Source organism: Myotis nattereri (genome assembly GCF_964212035.1).
Source record: "Myotis nattereri genome assembly, chromosome: 3".
Classification (NCBI taxonomy): domain Eukaryota; kingdom Metazoa; phylum Chordata; class Mammalia; order Chiroptera; family Vespertilionidae; genus Myotis; species Myotis nattereri.
In genome coordinates this window covers 28800498-28817564 of record NC_138077.1, presented here as the reverse complement: position 1 = coordinate 28817564, position 17067 = coordinate 28800498, and the positions used below count along the sequence as shown (strand labels likewise).

The following is a 17067-nucleotide window of genomic DNA, read 5'->3' as shown; positions in this document are numbered from 1 at the left end:
GGGAGATAGTAGTTCTTTGTATTATATCAGCACTTTCCTGTTAACTTAAAAGTATTTCAATGTAAATTATTTTTTGAAAATGAAAATGCTGCCTTGGGGCAGAGGATTCTTTGAGATGTTCAGAAAGAGGCTGAATAACACACACAGGCATATTGCAGAGAATTCTTCCACTGGTTGGGAGATTTGATCAGACAATTCATCATTTCAAACTTTGAGCATATGATTTATGAGTCATATATTGCTGACAATATAGTGGAGTGAAGATTGAGCCACATTTCCAGAAATTTAAAGGAATATTGAGATGTTAAGGACATGTAATACGGGTACCAAATAGTTTGCAAAGACTCATTTCCCCTTCCATCCATCCATCCATCCATCCATCCATCCATCCATCCATCCATCCAATTATTGAAGGCATATGCAAGGGACTGTTTTAGATGCCAGGTATACACAAATAAATAGAACCATCTTCTCCTGCCATCATCTTTCTGAAGTGAAAGCACATAAAATGTCATGGTCTATTAAACAATGGTTGAATGAGCCCCTTAGTTTTTCTAGAATAATTTAGAAATTATTTTACTAGACATATTTTACTTTCTCTACCCCTAGAGAATACTTTGTTTGAAGTTATTAGTCTGAAATTGTGTGGTTGATATAGATAGATCTCTCTATAGCCGATTGCATGTGCAAAGCACCAAGCTGTGTGTATCTCTAAACCTCAATTTGGTGCTTTTTGTATGAAAAGAATGAAGAGGAGCTGTCTCACAAGTATATTTAATGAGAAAAGAGTTTTGAAAAGTATGAAAGTATCTTTTAATGTTACTGTTTCTAATACTTAAAAACAAAACATACACAAAAAGAAAAAGCAACGACAACATTTAATTATGTCTTACTCTTTTACAACTTACAGCATCTAGCTATGTTAAGCTGGTATCAGGGTCTCACTTATCAAATGTTAAAAGAACTGAAGACTTTATATGCTATTTCTGAAATTAACATTTAGGTTTAATTATTTAAGACTCATTTTTCTACAGTGAAAAGAACTCGTCACATTAAAATAGGATGTGCCAACCCTGGCTCGGGTTGCTCAATTGGTGGAGCATCCTCCTGTGCATTGAAGGGCTGCAGGCTAGATTCTCTGTCGGGCGCAGGATTCCCTAATCAGGACACATACGGTGGGGAGGCAACCTTTCAATGTTTCTCTCTCTCTCTCTCTCTCTCTCTCTCTCTCTCTCTCTCTCTCTCTTTGCCTTCCTCTTTCTAAAATCAATAAAAAGAGTCCCATACTTTTCAGTAGGCTATTTTGTTTGTTATATAAAGATTTACACTAAATATAATTTAACCTGTTATCTTTTCAGAACATTTTCCTCTTATCACACAAAATATACATAGAGTGAACTGGCAGAGGGAAAAAATACCTGAAATTAATCAATGAAAAAAATAACTTTTAAGTCCTTTATTTATTAATCAAAACACTTGATTGTGTGTTTTTTTAAAGTTTGGAATTAAATACATGTTTACTTAAAAAAAACTACAAAATGCTACTAAATGCTAATTAGAAGGATAATGAGATTGAACCTGTAACCCCTTCCTACTATTTTTCCCCCAATGCTCTAGGTGCAAAATTGAGTTACAGAAGAAACAGATTTATAAAAATATTTAAAGGTTTGCAGTAATATTTTAAGGACAACTGTGGTATCTTTATTGTCTTATTAAAAAAAGCTTAAACCAGGGAGGAGAAATTCATGGCTGCTGCTTTTTACTCCCTATAAGAAAGGAAAATGGACAGTCTGCTTGAACTGCTCTAACATAAGGTCCTTACAGAACAACTTCATTAAATGATCTTACTAAGACTGAGTGTCTGTCTCTGTCATTGGAAGGAAAAATAATGGCCTGTTCCTGGGCAAGTCACATTATGACCTGAACACTGTAGACACAATAATTTGGTAACCAAGTGTACTTGTGATGGATGTTTGCTGGTGCCACTGCACGGGTAGAAAAGCACTGATTGAATGATAGTCTTAGACATTCGGATTTATTATTTATGAATTGCAGAGTAGAACAGAAGAATGATTGTGTTCTTATGTTGCATAACTGTGATTTTGGAAAACAACCTCTAACAGTGTTATATTAAAAGCTGCAAATGAGCTTGCTTACATCAGAGTAAGTGATATTAGAGAGCAACCCAACATTTAGAAAACATTCTGAGATGCTTAGATGGGCAATTAAACATTTTAGTAAATTAAATACTATGACTGACATCGGTCATCAGGCTTCTCAAGCCTGATATTAAGCTATATCCCTAGGACACTGAAAGATGCTAATGGGATCCTTGAAAAAGCTTTTTTTACAAAAAATTCTTTAAAGGCATATACATTCATTTAACTTACTTTTCATAGCTTTATCAGAAGTAATATTACATTTAGTAATCAATAGTAAATATTTGTTTAATGGTAACTGAAACAAATTTTCCACTCCTCTTCTCAGAGGCCAGTTATTTAATATCTGATTGCCATTGACGTTATTGATTTGAACTAGAACAATGAGATCAAAACCTATACAATTACGCATCCACTTTTTATTAATGAACTGTTTGTAGAAAAAATCATGTAAAATGTTAAGAGCCAATACTGGTAAATATAACACCAATGTTAACTATCAAATTACTTACGTTTAATAGTAATATCTTGATGTAATTTGGTAAAGCTATAATCTTAAACTGGTCTTTTTGTTCAACATAAAGATTATATTTCTTTAATATCCAAATTTTTCCCTAAGGATTCAAATGGGCCTTCTATCCGTAGGAAATTCCTCTGTTGTATAATTTGATGAATTGTTGAGTGCTCTAAATGCAGCAGTAATTTGTCTCTCTGCATTCTGGACTTGATTCAGCTTTATTCTTTTTTGTCATAGGTATTTGGAAATATTTATGATAGAATACATTGGTATTCTGATGTAGGATTCCTATGAGAAGCAAAAAGAGCTAATTACTAGCAAATTTACAGGCACTGGCACATTCTTCCAAATTCTGCTTCTACTTATTATAAAAGACTTGAAATAATCATATAAACTTCATGATCTTTTAAAATTCTAGTATTGCTTTCTCTCTTAGTTCTTGCATATTTTATCATTGATCATTAACCTGATCATATCAGACCTTTCATTCAAATGTGGTGAACACCTGCTTTGGTTTTAGAGGAATTAATCTAGGAACATTCAAGATAAATAGAGTTGGCCTTGACCAGTCAGGCGTCCCATGTACTAGTGTTTCTCAGCAGACATAACATAACCGTCAACGATCAGAAGCAAATTTTGAGTAAGTACCTTAAAATTAAATAGCTCTTGAATGAAGTATATATGCAATAATATTAATTGTGAGTGTTTAATAAGGTAAGACTAGTATTTCAATTCACTTTAGTAGATATTATTTAAGTTTGTCAAGTTAACGCATTACTTTTATTCTCCTTAAAATATGTCACTATAAATTTGAATATTGCATTCTTATAGGACTATTCGTCAGTTTGTTTAGTTCGTTAGTACTTTGTGATTTCTAATGAGATATGATCCAAAAGCCACTGAGGTAAGTCAATTTTTAAAATCAGCATTTTGTGTGAGCTTATAATTTACTAAGTACCTAGAAATTTTCTATGAGAAATTGATGCTCAAAGAATGTATATTTTAGTTATTAAGATTATTAATAACAATGAAAGGATAACTTCCTGATTTAACTATAAAGGTAAAAATACATCCTTCATAATAGTGTTTATCATTCTAAAACAAATCAAGAACATAAAGATGTGCCTAATGGATTACCACTTGGTGACTTAAAAGTACTGATAACATTGTGACTACGTATCTACAAACTAATATTTTGGACAGAAATCTTCTGAGATAGTGAATATATTAGAAAATGATATGCAGAAATTTACTTTGTGTTAGCTTTTACTATTGTTCCACTACTACTAACAACCTTAGGTACCAATCTAATCCTTGATAAAGCATTTGCTTGATGGGATATATGTATGCATATTTTTAGTTTAACAAAACATTATTTTCTAACAATTCTTTGGATTGAACTTAGAGCTCCTTTTTCTTTGCAAATTCTATACCTAAGCATGTAAAATTTACCTATATAAATTAGAAAATAATTTGAAATATCTGGATAATGACTCTGCAGCTTAGTTTTGGAGAATATTTTACTATTGGTAATCTTTATATATAACAGTGATCTTAATGACTTTTAACTCACTTGTGGGTCATGGTGACCACCCTGATGGTCTATAAAACACTCTAGAAACATAGTTCTTCAATTATTTAAGTTTAACAACACAGTATTCCAAAGGCTTTTATCTTTACCCCCAATAAAAATTACTTCCTAGTAATCTATTCGACTAGGAATTATTACGGGCTACTCAAATATATTATTTGTAGGGAAAAAATAGTGTTAGTAAAATTTAAGAGACCTTCAGAGTCAGTTTGCCTCCAAGTCTCTGGCAAAATTGCAAGAACTCACTCAGCTCTAGATGTACTCAGGGTTGAATTTTCTGCAATTTTAGTGGAGAGCACTTTAATAAGGTGTCATTAGTGTTGTTGTGACCCGGTTATAGTTTTCAATTGCAGCTTTCTTACTTTGTTATTTGTCAAATTGTTCTTTGATTTTTTAAAAAATATTGCTCTCTTTTTCTATTGATGTACCATTTATATTTGGTGATAATTTTGTTTATAGTTTTCAGAGTTTTCTTTTCTCCCTTTGGAAAATTACATGTGGGTTTTGGGGTATTTTGCTCTACAAATTCCATAACTTTTACTGTTGTAAAAAGTTAGCCAAATTATTTAATTGATTTAGAATACATTAACTTTTTAATATTATAGGTCTAAAACCACATCGGAGTGTGTTCATTTTTTTATTCCATTTCTGTTTTTGATCTATAGAGTAGTCTGGACAGAAGGTTCCCTTGATGTCAGAGTTACAAGTATTCTATGTAAAACCATGGGAATATATAGAAAAAGTGTATCATATATCCATTTAAAAATAGTACTACTATATTGATACTGCCCCAGAATCATAATTCTTCTTTTGATTTTAAGAAACTGCTATATATGTTGAACTGGTTCTTAAAGGAATATTGAAAAATACCATTAACACATGGCCTATTCTTCTTAATAGATAATAGTAAAATGCTTTTGGGGTAATTTGTCCTAATAAGACAGAAAATTCTAATAGGTAGGAAGTTTCTTTGAGTGTGAGATGATAAACTCTGGTTACTTTGAAAGCTAATAAGTTTTGAATTAATGCACAGAGGTCAAAATGTTTAAGATCGTGTGGATTCTCCTATTGACTTTTTCTGGAAGTCAAGCCTCAAAACCCTTGGTTCAGAGAAATACTGAATTTGCAGTGGATCTTTATCAAGCTGTTTGTTCATCTCAAAAGGACAACATTGTATTTTCCCCACTTGGAACAACTTTGATTCTTGGAATGGTACAACTGGGAGCAAAAGGAAAAGCATACCAGCAGATAAGACAAACTTTAAAAGTTCAGGAAACCTCAACTGGTAAGATTCTTACATATGATTATTTGTACTAGATGAGATCTGGCCCAATTTATTTTTAAAATATTAGAGAGAAGTTCATGGTCATATAACTTTAACAAATAAAAAATGTTGCAAAAAGTACAAATTTATAATAAAATGGACAATTATAATGTAAACAATACCCATTCATTTATAATTGTTTCCTAATAAAAACATTACAAAAATAATTTATTAAGAAATTAATTCTATACAGATATAAAATTGTGAGTACTAGTATATCTGATTATTTTATTCTGCCCTATTTTAGATAGCTTTAATTAACTGAGAATAAATTTTGTGTATATGTGTGTTTGTGTATATGCATATATATACCCATACATGTATATCTATATATATAAAAGCCTAAGTGACCATTACGACCAGATGACCAAACGGTAGCTATGACATGCACTGACCACCAGGAGGCAGACACTCAATGCAGGAGCTGTACCCTGGTGGTCAGTGCGCTCCCACAGCCAACCTCCCACGGCCAGCCAACCTCCTGCAGCCGGCCAACCTCCTTCGGTCCCTCCCCCCAGCCAACCAGCCCCAATGGGCCCTGATTGGGACTGGGCAAGACATCTCTGGTCAGCCCTAATTGCCCCGATCACTGATTAGGCTGAGGAACCCTATCCGTGCACGAATTCATGCACTGGGCCTCTGGTGTACACATAAATACTCTTCCATTATCACTTACTATGTTGTGATCATTTTCTCATAGCATGTAACTGCTTCAGAATATAATTTTTTATTGTTGCCTTTTATTGCCTCTTAAAGACATATCATTACTTACTCAACCCTTCTTCATTAGGTTGTTTCCAATACTTCTCCTATAAAAATGCTTCAATGAGCATCCTCACCCAGAAATCTTTGTGTTTATCTCTATCTCATTAACTTTTTAAAATTAGTTTTCTAAGTAAAATTTAACCTTTGCACTTAAATGAGACCAAGAAAAAGCATTAATGTATATATTTTAAAAGTTTCTTTAGTTAATACTTTTTAAAGAAAAATTGGGAAAAACACACACACACACACACAAACACCTTTCAGAGGCCTTTGTACATGTGCGTGGTTGTTGTTTTGGAGTCTCCCAAAGGTTTATCTGCATTAGTGTACCTAACTTTTAGTGCTGGCACCCCATTTCCCTGGCTACCTTGTACTTTCAATTTCTGTAATAATTCTAATTTTAAACTTTAACATCTCTGTCAGATAATATGTCATGAACATTAGAGGAAACACCCAGGTCTTTGATTTGGGACTTTAATTCACCACAACTAATTTCAGTATATTGCCTTAGCACAGAGCAGTTCTATTGAGGAATTTGTTTTTCTTCTTTACAAGGTTTTATTTGCATCATTTTAAACAAAGGAAAAAAGAAGTTGGTGAGAGTCAAGTTAATTGCAAGAGTTTCCCTTTGTGAATAATGTAAAAGGAAGCCACTACGTTTCAGATTTAGTCTTGGCTGTCTATATTAATTTCAGCAAATCCCACTACACAGTCCCAGAAACATTTGAATCACATGATACTGCTTTGGAAGGTTAATAGAACATTTATGAAGATATGTAAAGTTAATTCCGTGAGGAATTAGTAAATTAGAGCCTCCAAAAATCTAAATTATTTTAAATGGGTTTAATCTTACAAACACAGATGTTCTAACAACTCAGGATTGTGAATGTGATAATAATTATAGTAATAATGATGGCACTGTCAAACACACATATATGTATATATATTAGCTGTCACTATTTTATATGCTTGATCTACATGGTCTCATTTAATTTTCACAATTATTTTGAGAGGTAGACATAACACTGATGGACACTAAGGCAAAGGAATGTTAAGTAACTTGCCCAGAACTAATTCTGGAAATGATTCAGGGAGGTTATAGATCATAAGAACAATAATAAAAATTCCTGTATTTTTTGGAAGAATATTGATGGACAATTAAGCATTAACATTTTAACACATATAATAAGATGTACCAAACTTGTTTTCGGTTATGCTTTGTTAAGGGAGAGAGGGGGCACTGATGGAAGAAAGCTGCAAAAAGAAAAGGAAGATCAGCCCCAAAGGGTAAAGGTTTGAAAAATAAAAAAGAGTAAAGAAAAAAGAGACAGAATTAAGGAGAAAGCAGTGAGAGTGCAAGAAGGTGGATAAAATGTTTTTGGGGGCCCTAGCCGGTTTGGCTCAGTGGATAGAGCGTCAGCCTGCGGACTGAAAGGTCCTGGGTTCGATTCCGGTCAAGGGCACATGCCTCAGTTGTGAGCTTAACACCCAGTAGGGGGCGTACAGTGATTCTCTCTCATCATTGATGTTTCTATCTCTCTTTCTCTCTCCCTTCGTCTCTGAAATCAATTATATATATAAAATGTCAATGGGGTCTGGAGAAAGAAGAACAAAATGGCACTAAAGACAGGGGAAGAGTGTGACGCGTAGGAAGGTAGTTCCTGGAACAGCCATATTGGAACCTGAGGCAGAAAGAAATATCACTAATAATGATCCTGTCTTTATTTACAGTTTTTATTATTTTGCTCATCATGAATTTATTTAAATCAATACTAATTTCTAAGCTATACATTACAATAAGGTATTATTTATCTTAATTATTGAGTTTGTTGGCATCTCCTTCAATTTTATTCTCAAGGAAAGTGTCTCATCCACTCATCTTAGCCCTGGCCCTGCCTTTCATTCCCAGTGATTATCAAAAGGTGCACTCTGTTGAATCAGTCTATAGTTCACTTTTTATGCTGCCATCTGTTTCACACGAACACCCACTTATTCTACAGACGGGCATCCACCCCCACGGGGGCTCTCAGTGTCCTCGGTTCTCCTTTCCCCCACGGCCAAGACATCTGCCCAGAATTTACCTTCCCCATTTTACTGAACCACTGATAATGCTGCAGTTTTCTCTGCCTGTAATAATTTTGCTTACTAATCAAAGACTAATATGAAGGTGCTTCTTTATTACAAGAACGTTATGGAACCAGACAGTAGGCATGAATTCCTGACTCAGCTCTGCAATCAAATGACCTTGGGACTTGGCACCTCTCAAGTTTCTATATCTCTCTGGAATTTAGATTCCTCCCTAGGAAAATAGGACTTTGGATGAGATGATTTACATGGCTCTTTTGGCTAAAATAATCTACAATCCCATAACCCTCTTTGTTTTCATCTTTGGATCTGTCACATTGCATTCACAATTGGCCTTTGGGCCCTTCATAGCAAGAGAAGTAAACATGTACTAAAGTTTAGAACATTTTCTGGAGGTCTGGTACAACCAAACTAAAAGTCATATTCACCCTATGGCTTGTAGGTTTTCTGTGGCTCTATTTTAGGAAATTAAACTTGTTTTCATAGCTTATTAGGAGCCATGAATATGTATTCTTTTTTGTCTATGCTGAAAGCGGTTATTAAACTGTAAATTAAGTCAAATTTGTACTGCAGATAACTTTATATTCTCCTCCAAACTTGTACTACTTTGTGACAGATTTTTATTGACTTCTGAGTCCAGTGATTTATCAAAGGGCAGCTGACTGTTTGTCACACAGTCTTGGACCTTAAGTACATGACATAAATCTAGTTGCTCTGACAAATGAGCTGGAAGTATTTTTTTCTTCCCTTCTCCTCTCCCCCGCCCCGCCCCCCCCCCCCCCCCCATTACTTTAAAGATGAAGAACAAGTTCCTGAAGACTGGTTTCAAATTTTGCCACTTTTCTTTTAGAGAAGCTCTCATGCCTTTACTCAGGAAGTCTTTTTTGTAGCCTCCTGGCTATTGAGACATTTTGCTTGGCTTCAAATAACAAGAAATGATCGCATTTGAAATCACTGCATAAGCAAGGAAAATAGATGAACTTTTTTCCCTTCTTTATGTAAGGAATTCCAGGGTTGTAGAGAATTACCCAAATTTTTCAGATGAAGTTTTCATATCTAAAATCTTTCATGTCTGTGTTCATAAATGGGGAATTATAGTTTGAAATGTAATGTAATATGCTTTCCAGAGCCCCCTGTGTGGTGGTGTAGGCTGTAGCTACACAAGAGAGGAGGAAAGAGAGGCAAGTAGGGACTGAAATGTAGCCTCCACTTGGCTGGACAAGATAAGAGGCCATGGGGTTATAGCCCCACAGGAAAGGCATCTGTTCCTATTCACACAAAGATGCCCTATGGGCTGATAAATTGTTTACATGCACACACACACACAAACATACACACAAACGTACACACACATGCCTATGTCCAGTAGACACTGAGAAGTTCCTCTCAGTAATAATTTTTAAATCTCTTTATTCAATGGGCATTCTTAAAAATGGTAAACTATCTATGTTGCTTCAATAGAAACGAATTATATATATCCAACTTTAACACTATGAAAGTGGTATTTTCAGTATTTAACTGAAAATATAACAGAGGCCCTGAATAAGCCTTTAGTTTGAAATACAGTTCCCAGACTACATGATGGAGTTTCAGGATGAAGGCAGAAGGGAATGAAAAATATTGGGGCCCTTTGGTAATGAATAGGAAGCCACTAAGCAAAAATCACAGAATACTCTCATAGGCACAAACACCTTCCTGACAACACTGTGGTCAGGATGATCCAACGATAAATAATAGGCCAGTGGCGAGTCTTAGCTGATTCTGATGGACTCATTTGGTTAGTAGTTATAGTTGGGATGGTTAAAGGTTTTTATTGTTCATGTAGAAAACCAAAGTATGCAGATTCATGAACCTGAAGAAATAGGCAATTCTGATCATTATGCAACTCTAGAGATAATTATATGGGTTGCCTAGTAAATTTCAAATCTTGGACAGGTACAGTTGTTCATAAGGGAGTAATTCTTAAGCTGAAATAAAAGTAACATTGAAGAGAATTCTAATCACTGTCATACCCCCCATCAGCACCTATTAGCATTTTCCTTTTATAAATATCACATATCATGCAAAAAATGAAGTTCTAAATATAAATTTCCAACAACTAAAAATAAGCTGAATTTGACTATAAAGGGTTTCCTTCAGACTATTTAAACGTGTATTCTTGTTTTACACAAATTTTAATTTTACACAGACATTATGTTTTTTTACTATTAAGAGCTGATTTCTCTAGGAAAGGCATATTCTAGGAGAGAAATGCTTAAAATATTTATACTAAATTAGAAAGGATTATTAGTTATACCTAAGGGTGCATAAAAGTAGTTATATGAATCAGATTGCTTAGAAGCAAAGCTGAAAAGCTGTTGTTTTTATGTTTTCAATATGTCAGTATACATTGTAATTATTTTTTAGGAGAAGAATTTTCTGCACTGAAGTCATTTTTCTCTGCCATCTCAAAGAAAAAACAAGAATTTACATTTAATCTTGCCAATGCCCTCTACCTTCAAGAAGGATTCACTGTGAAAGAACAGTATCTCCATGGCAACGAGAAATTTTTTCAGAGTGCCATAAAACTAGTGGACTTTCAGAATGCAAAGGCTTGTGCAGAGACAATAAGTGCCTGGGTAGAAAGCAAAACAGATGGTAAAGTTTCCCATTTTCATAAAATCATTATTTGACATTGTATTCATGGGTTTTAATATCTTAAAGTAAACAAAGGTTGAATATTTTCCTACTAAACTAGCCCAGAGGGGTAAATCTCTTATTTCTCTTCCCTGCTATTCAAATTAATACTCAGTTGTAAAACCGAGAGAGAAATTGTGAGCTGCTTTGAAAAGTACACAGATACTTTTTTTTTTAAAAAAAGACACCTATTTGTGGAATTCTTTTTTTTTTTAATTTATTGCTTAAAGTATTACAAAGGGTATTACATATGTGTCCATTTTATCCCCCCGCCCTAGACAGTCCCCTAGCCTCCCCTATCCCCCAATGTCTTATGTCCACTGGTTATGCTTATTTGCATGCATACAAGTCCTTTACTTGATCTCTTACCCCCCTACCTCCTGCCCCCCAACCCTCCCCGGCCTTCCCGCTGCAGTTTGACAATCTGTTTGAGGCAGCTCTGCCTCTGTATCTATTATTGTTCAAAAGTTTATAATGGTCTCTATTATCCATGAATGAGTGAGATCATGTGGTATTTTTCCTTCATTGACTGGCTTATTTCACTTAGCATAATGCTCTCCAGTTCCATCCATGACGTTGCAAATGGTAAGAGTTCCTTCCTTTTTAGAGCAGCATAGTATTCCATCGTGTAGATGTACCACAGTTTTCTAATCCATTCATCTACTGATGGGCACTTAGGCTGTTTCCAGATCTTAGCTATGGTGAATTGTGCTGAATTCTTAATGGAATAATTTTAATCATAATTTTTGTTAAAATATAGGTTTTTAAAGTATGACAACAGGAATAATATCTTTGGCCCGATATTAGATCTGTCAATCCTAAATGCTTCCACCCCCACATATACTATAAATAACTAATACATCTTCATTGGATGTGTTAATGTTTAATAATAAATATTGGTAGTCCTATTATAAACATGGTAATCTTAATTTTAAATTAAACACAAATTTAAAAATTTAGCAAAATTTCCAAAGGGTCTACGACATGGCACAGTAGAAAGAACACAAGTTTAAAGTTATACATCTGAGTTCAAGTTTTAACAGGTTCTAAGCTATGTCTCATTTAAAATGAAGATGTTATTAAAATTTCAGGATTATTGTATGTGTAGTGACAAGCATACATCTGGCCCTCAATGTACAATAGTCTGTTTCTTTGCTTATTTATTCTGCTATAAAAGTTGTGATAGTGTAAGATGCTACTGCATTCTTTATGGGAAGCCTCATTTAGGGAACCATAAGTTGAAAACATGAGATGGGTGTGGTGCGCTGTGTCCACATCCCTAGGCAGCTCCGTGGCACCCAATCATGCTTTGGTCTCACAAGTTTAAAATATTCATTTCTGTTTTTTTGGACAGAAAATCATTCTGGCAGCTCCATACTTGTCTCTTCCAATAGTCAGTGACTGTAGCTGCAAGAGTAGAAGGTTGAGTGTACCATTAACTTAGTAATTCTGATTGACCTACTGGTGAATCTTGAAATAAACTTTGAAAATACCAGTAGCCATGCGGGAAGGGATGCTGAGTTTTTGTTCTTTCTGTCTGCAAAGCAAATTACAGAAATAATCTTTCTAAAGAGAATTCATTACTAGGTCAGTTCAAATTTGCCTAAGACGATCTGTATCTCATGTTTCCCAGTGAAATCCTGTTTTTAGCTATTTCTAAGTACAATATTTAATAGTGCTCCTCTTTATCTTCAAAATTGCTATGTTTAGGTAAGAAGCACCCTGTTCACAAGTGATCTGCAAAATAAATATTTGTTTTAATTTGATTAAAGCATTTTCACTAAGCTATTGCATATTTCTTCCTGCCTCTTCTTCCACTCCCTTTACAGGAAAAATTAAAGGCATGTTTTCAGGGGAGGAATTTGGCCCTCTGACTCGGCTTATCCTGGTGAACGCTATTTATTTCAAGGGGGATTGGAAACAAAAATTCAGAAAAGAGGGCACAGAGCTGATGAATTTCACTAAGAAAGATGGTGGAACAGTCAAAATTCCAATGATGAAGGCTCTTTTGAGAACAAAATATGGTAATATGGGGAATCACCCTCTAGCAGCTGTTCTCAACCTGTGGGTCGCGAACAATGAAAATACATCCTGCATATCAGATATTTACATTACGATTCATAACAGTAGCAAAATTATAGTTATGAAGTAGCAACGAAAATAATTTTATGGTTGGGAATCACCACAACATGAGGAACTGTATTAAAAGGTCGTGGCATTAAGAAGGTTGAGAACCACTGAAAGCATGGCTTTGGGAATTGCCAAGTATATTTCATATTTTATTTTCTCTATTGCAGGTTATTTTTCTGATTCCTCCATGAAGTACCAGGTTTTGGAATTACCTTATAAAGGTGATGAGTTCAGCTTAGTCATTATACTTCCTGCAGAAGAGGTGAACATAGAAGACATGGAAAAACAAATTACTGCCGATCTAATCTTGAAATGGTTTTCTGAGGTGCAAGAAGAGGAAGTGGAAATAAGCCTTCCTAGGTTGGTAATATTTTATTATTCTGGTTCTTATGTTTTCACTTATGGAGGAATTTGAATTCAGTCAGTCAGCTCAGCGATAATAAATGCTTGGAAAGACTAGACAGAAGTGAAAAGGAAGATGCAAGTGGAAGTATTACTCCATGTTATGGATACAAAGGTAGGTCTGCACATTGCCAGCATTGCTTTGTCATGAGGAGGACTGAGTTTAAGTGCCCCATTATTCTCTCAAAGGGATGAAGAAATGTAACTCTTCAAACTAGAATGCTAGGATTAAAAGAAATTATTATTCTTTTATTATACAAAGTTATTTTTTCTCATTTTTTCATGATTAGAATTTAAAATATTTATCTTCTATTATGTTTAAGAAAAATAAACACTTATGATACTATATAATTAAAAGACATGCTAAATCACCTTTGACAGACAATGCTCTAACAGTCATTGAGTTATACCCAGACTCCTAGGTCAGTTTTACATAGTCAGTACAAAATGGAAATTGCAAAGTCACGCTCAGTAAGCAACAATCCTATATAATAAAAGCATAGTATACAAACTGTTCCTTCGACCATCTGGGAGTTCAACCAGGGGGAAGGGCCAGCCGGGGGAAGGGAGAGAGTACCCAACTGGCAGCCAGCAGCTGCTAGGGACCCTTCCAGTGCATGAATTTTATGCACTGGGCCTCTAGTGTCTCAATATTATACTTCTAGCAGACAGGAGAGATTTCAGAGATAAGATGTGTCCAAATAAATTAATTTATACTCTTAATTTTTAAAGAAACAGACATCTAATAGACTATAACCTGTCCTTTTTTTCTAACTAGGGGCCCAGTGCACGAATTCGTGCACCTTGAAAGGAACTGTGGGCAGCGAGGCTGTGGTGGGCACAGGGGCAGATCTCGGCCCATCTCTTCTGTCCCCACCCGGCCCCTCTCACCAAAGCCCTGGGTCCCTTGTCTACTGGCAGTCCCGCTCCTGTCGACATTGCTTCTATGTGCTGATGGCGCCAGCACCCACTGATTGCACAGAGTGATTGGGGCTGGCGCCGTCAGCAGGTGCGAGCAGTGGCTGCTGCCCCAATCGCCCCTCAGGAGCATGGGGAGGTGGAGAGGCCCTCAGGGGCGATTGGGGCCAGCAGCCGCTGCTTGCACCTGCTGACAGTGCCAAGCATTCGGGGCTTGTACCGGGTGCCGGCAGCAGGTGTAAGTGTGGCTCTGGCACTGGCAGCAGATGCAAGCAGAGCCAGTGCCGGCAGCAGGTGTGAGTGCTGGGCAGGATGGCGCTGCACTGGAGCAAAGAATTTTCAGTAACCAGCAGAGGCCCCGATGACAGTGACCAGCACCCCACCTTGGTCTGGCGCCCCTGCTCACCTGCTCTACCATCCCACTGTGGCCAATGCCCACCATGTTCTGTGCTCTGCCGCCTGAAGCCGATCCTCGCCATGTTCCGCACGTGCCCCCTGGTGGTCAGTGCACTTCATAGCAACTGGTTGTTCGGTTATTCGGTTGTTCAGTTGTTCTGCATATTAGGGATATTTGCATATTAGGGAGATATATATATATATATATAATTTTTTTTTCTTCAAACTCATCAAGGTTTATGTGGTCTGTGTGCCCTTCTTCCTGCCACTTGGTCTCTTAAACCTCTTGGCTTTTCTCTTCTTTTCCACTTAATCAAGATCCACCTAGTTATTTCAACCATTCTCTCACCAACCATTTTTAGTGTTTTTGTCCTCAGGTCTTTATTGCTCTCAATTCTTTCCCCAACCAGTCTCAATCCTGAATCCACTAAAAAACCACTGCTGCTGCTCAGCTACTGATTTTGTTTAGCAAAACCCAGAAAGCAGTCACTTCTGGCCTCACCAAGGCTGGGACTTGGGACTCCACATTTATAAGACTTTTCTAACACCCACACCACATCAAAATTTTACCATTATTCTATCTACATGCACTACTTTATGTGATTTCTCTTACAAGAAACATATGTCTCAACTTCCTGTTTTTTAAAGAAAGCAGATCATCATACAAACTCACCACTCTACCCTTTACCTCAAAATGTGTCTGTCTTTGCTAATCATCTCTCCTTCTACCTTTTATAATGTCCTGGAGTAAGACATAGCCCATTTTCTCATCCTAACTCTGGGCTCTTGATTCAAATATTATTAACCATTCTGCTTTTCTTGAAAATATTTTTTTAACCTTTGTGGCACTATTCTATTTATTTTTCTCTCTCTGTAAAAGTTTCCTGCTCCCTATCTTCCCCCTTTTTCTTTCTGCTCTCAAAGAATGCTTATCTGAGTTTTATTTTCAATGTTTTTCTCTCTTTTTTATTTGTCCTTCATTATCATGTCTTTTAAATCTGAATTTCTCTCTCCGACCTCTGTTCTGATTCCCTACACAGGCTCAGTAAATACTTTTGAGTAGACTGACAATTTTATATTTTATTACTCAGTGCTGTGGTTCTTTTATATCTGAATGGATGCATTATGGTTTCAAACTAATGAAGATTTAGGTAAAACTGAAACAATTTAATCAGATATGTTTGCTTGAGCTCTTGTAACAAATTGCCACAAACAAGATGGCTTAAAACAACAGAAACTTATTCTCTCACAGTTCTGGAGATTAGAGGGCCAACATCGAGGTGTCTACTGGGCCATGCTCTCTCTGAAACTCTGCACAATCCTTCCTTGCTTCTCAGCTTCCGGTGGTGACTCATCATCTTTGCTGTTGTTCTGCTTATAGATGCCTGTCATCACGTGGTCATCCCTCTTCCTGTGGCATTCTCCTTTCTTATGAAGACTCCAGTCATAATAGACTAAGGGCCTGCTCTATTCCAGTCTGATATAAACTTAACTAATTGCATCTGCAATGGCCCTATTTCCAAATGAGGTCACATTATAAGGTGTCAGGGATTAGAGAGTCAACATATAAAGAGGGACACAGTTCAGCCCATAACACCAACTATAATAAATACTGATATTCTAAGTCAAAATAAAGCCTCTTTGGTAGCAAAATTTAGTAAATGCTAAAGAGAGAAAAGTTAATCTATATTTACTTGTATATAAATAATAGTAGGAAGGAGCATGTGAGTGACTAGTTACTGTTTAAGAAACACTTCTTTCCCTTTTTGATGTATACTAGTTAAGAATCAAGAGCAACAAGATATAGTCTAAAAAATACTAGGGTATTTTCTAGTGTTTATTATGAGTAACACACCAGATATCTAATTTTGGACATTATTCTGCAATTGGATAGCAGCTAAAATAATCATCTTTCTTTGTCTGAATATAATATGGGATCCTATAAACATTAATAGTCAAATTTCCTCAGGTTGAAGAGTCTAACATACATTTGAGTTATGTCAGATTCTTCTCTGTATGTGTTTTTATGATTATGTGTATGGGCAAAAGTGATCATTTAATACATGTATGTAAGGTAAATAAACAAGTAACTTTCATCTACATA

At 35.7% G+C, this 17067-nt stretch overlaps 1 protein-coding gene across 1 annotated transcript in view; it reads left to right on the top strand.

The window, feature by feature from the left end:
- The first annotated feature begins 5278 nt into the window (after window positions 1–5278).
- Window positions 5279–17067, top strand: part of SERPINI2 (serpin family I member 2) — a 32946-nt gene continuing 21157 nt past the window's right edge. The window contains exons 1-4 of the mRNA XM_081085247.1: window positions 5279–5552; window positions 10848–11078; window positions 12947–13141; window positions 13415–13607. Coding sequence (XP_080941373.1) covers window positions 5309–5552; window positions 10848–11078; window positions 12947–13141; window positions 13415–13607 — 863 coding nt within the window. The 5' untranslated portion in view covers window positions 5279–5308. The remainder of the gene's footprint in view (window positions 5553–10847; window positions 11079–12946; window positions 13142–13414; window positions 13608–17067) is intronic.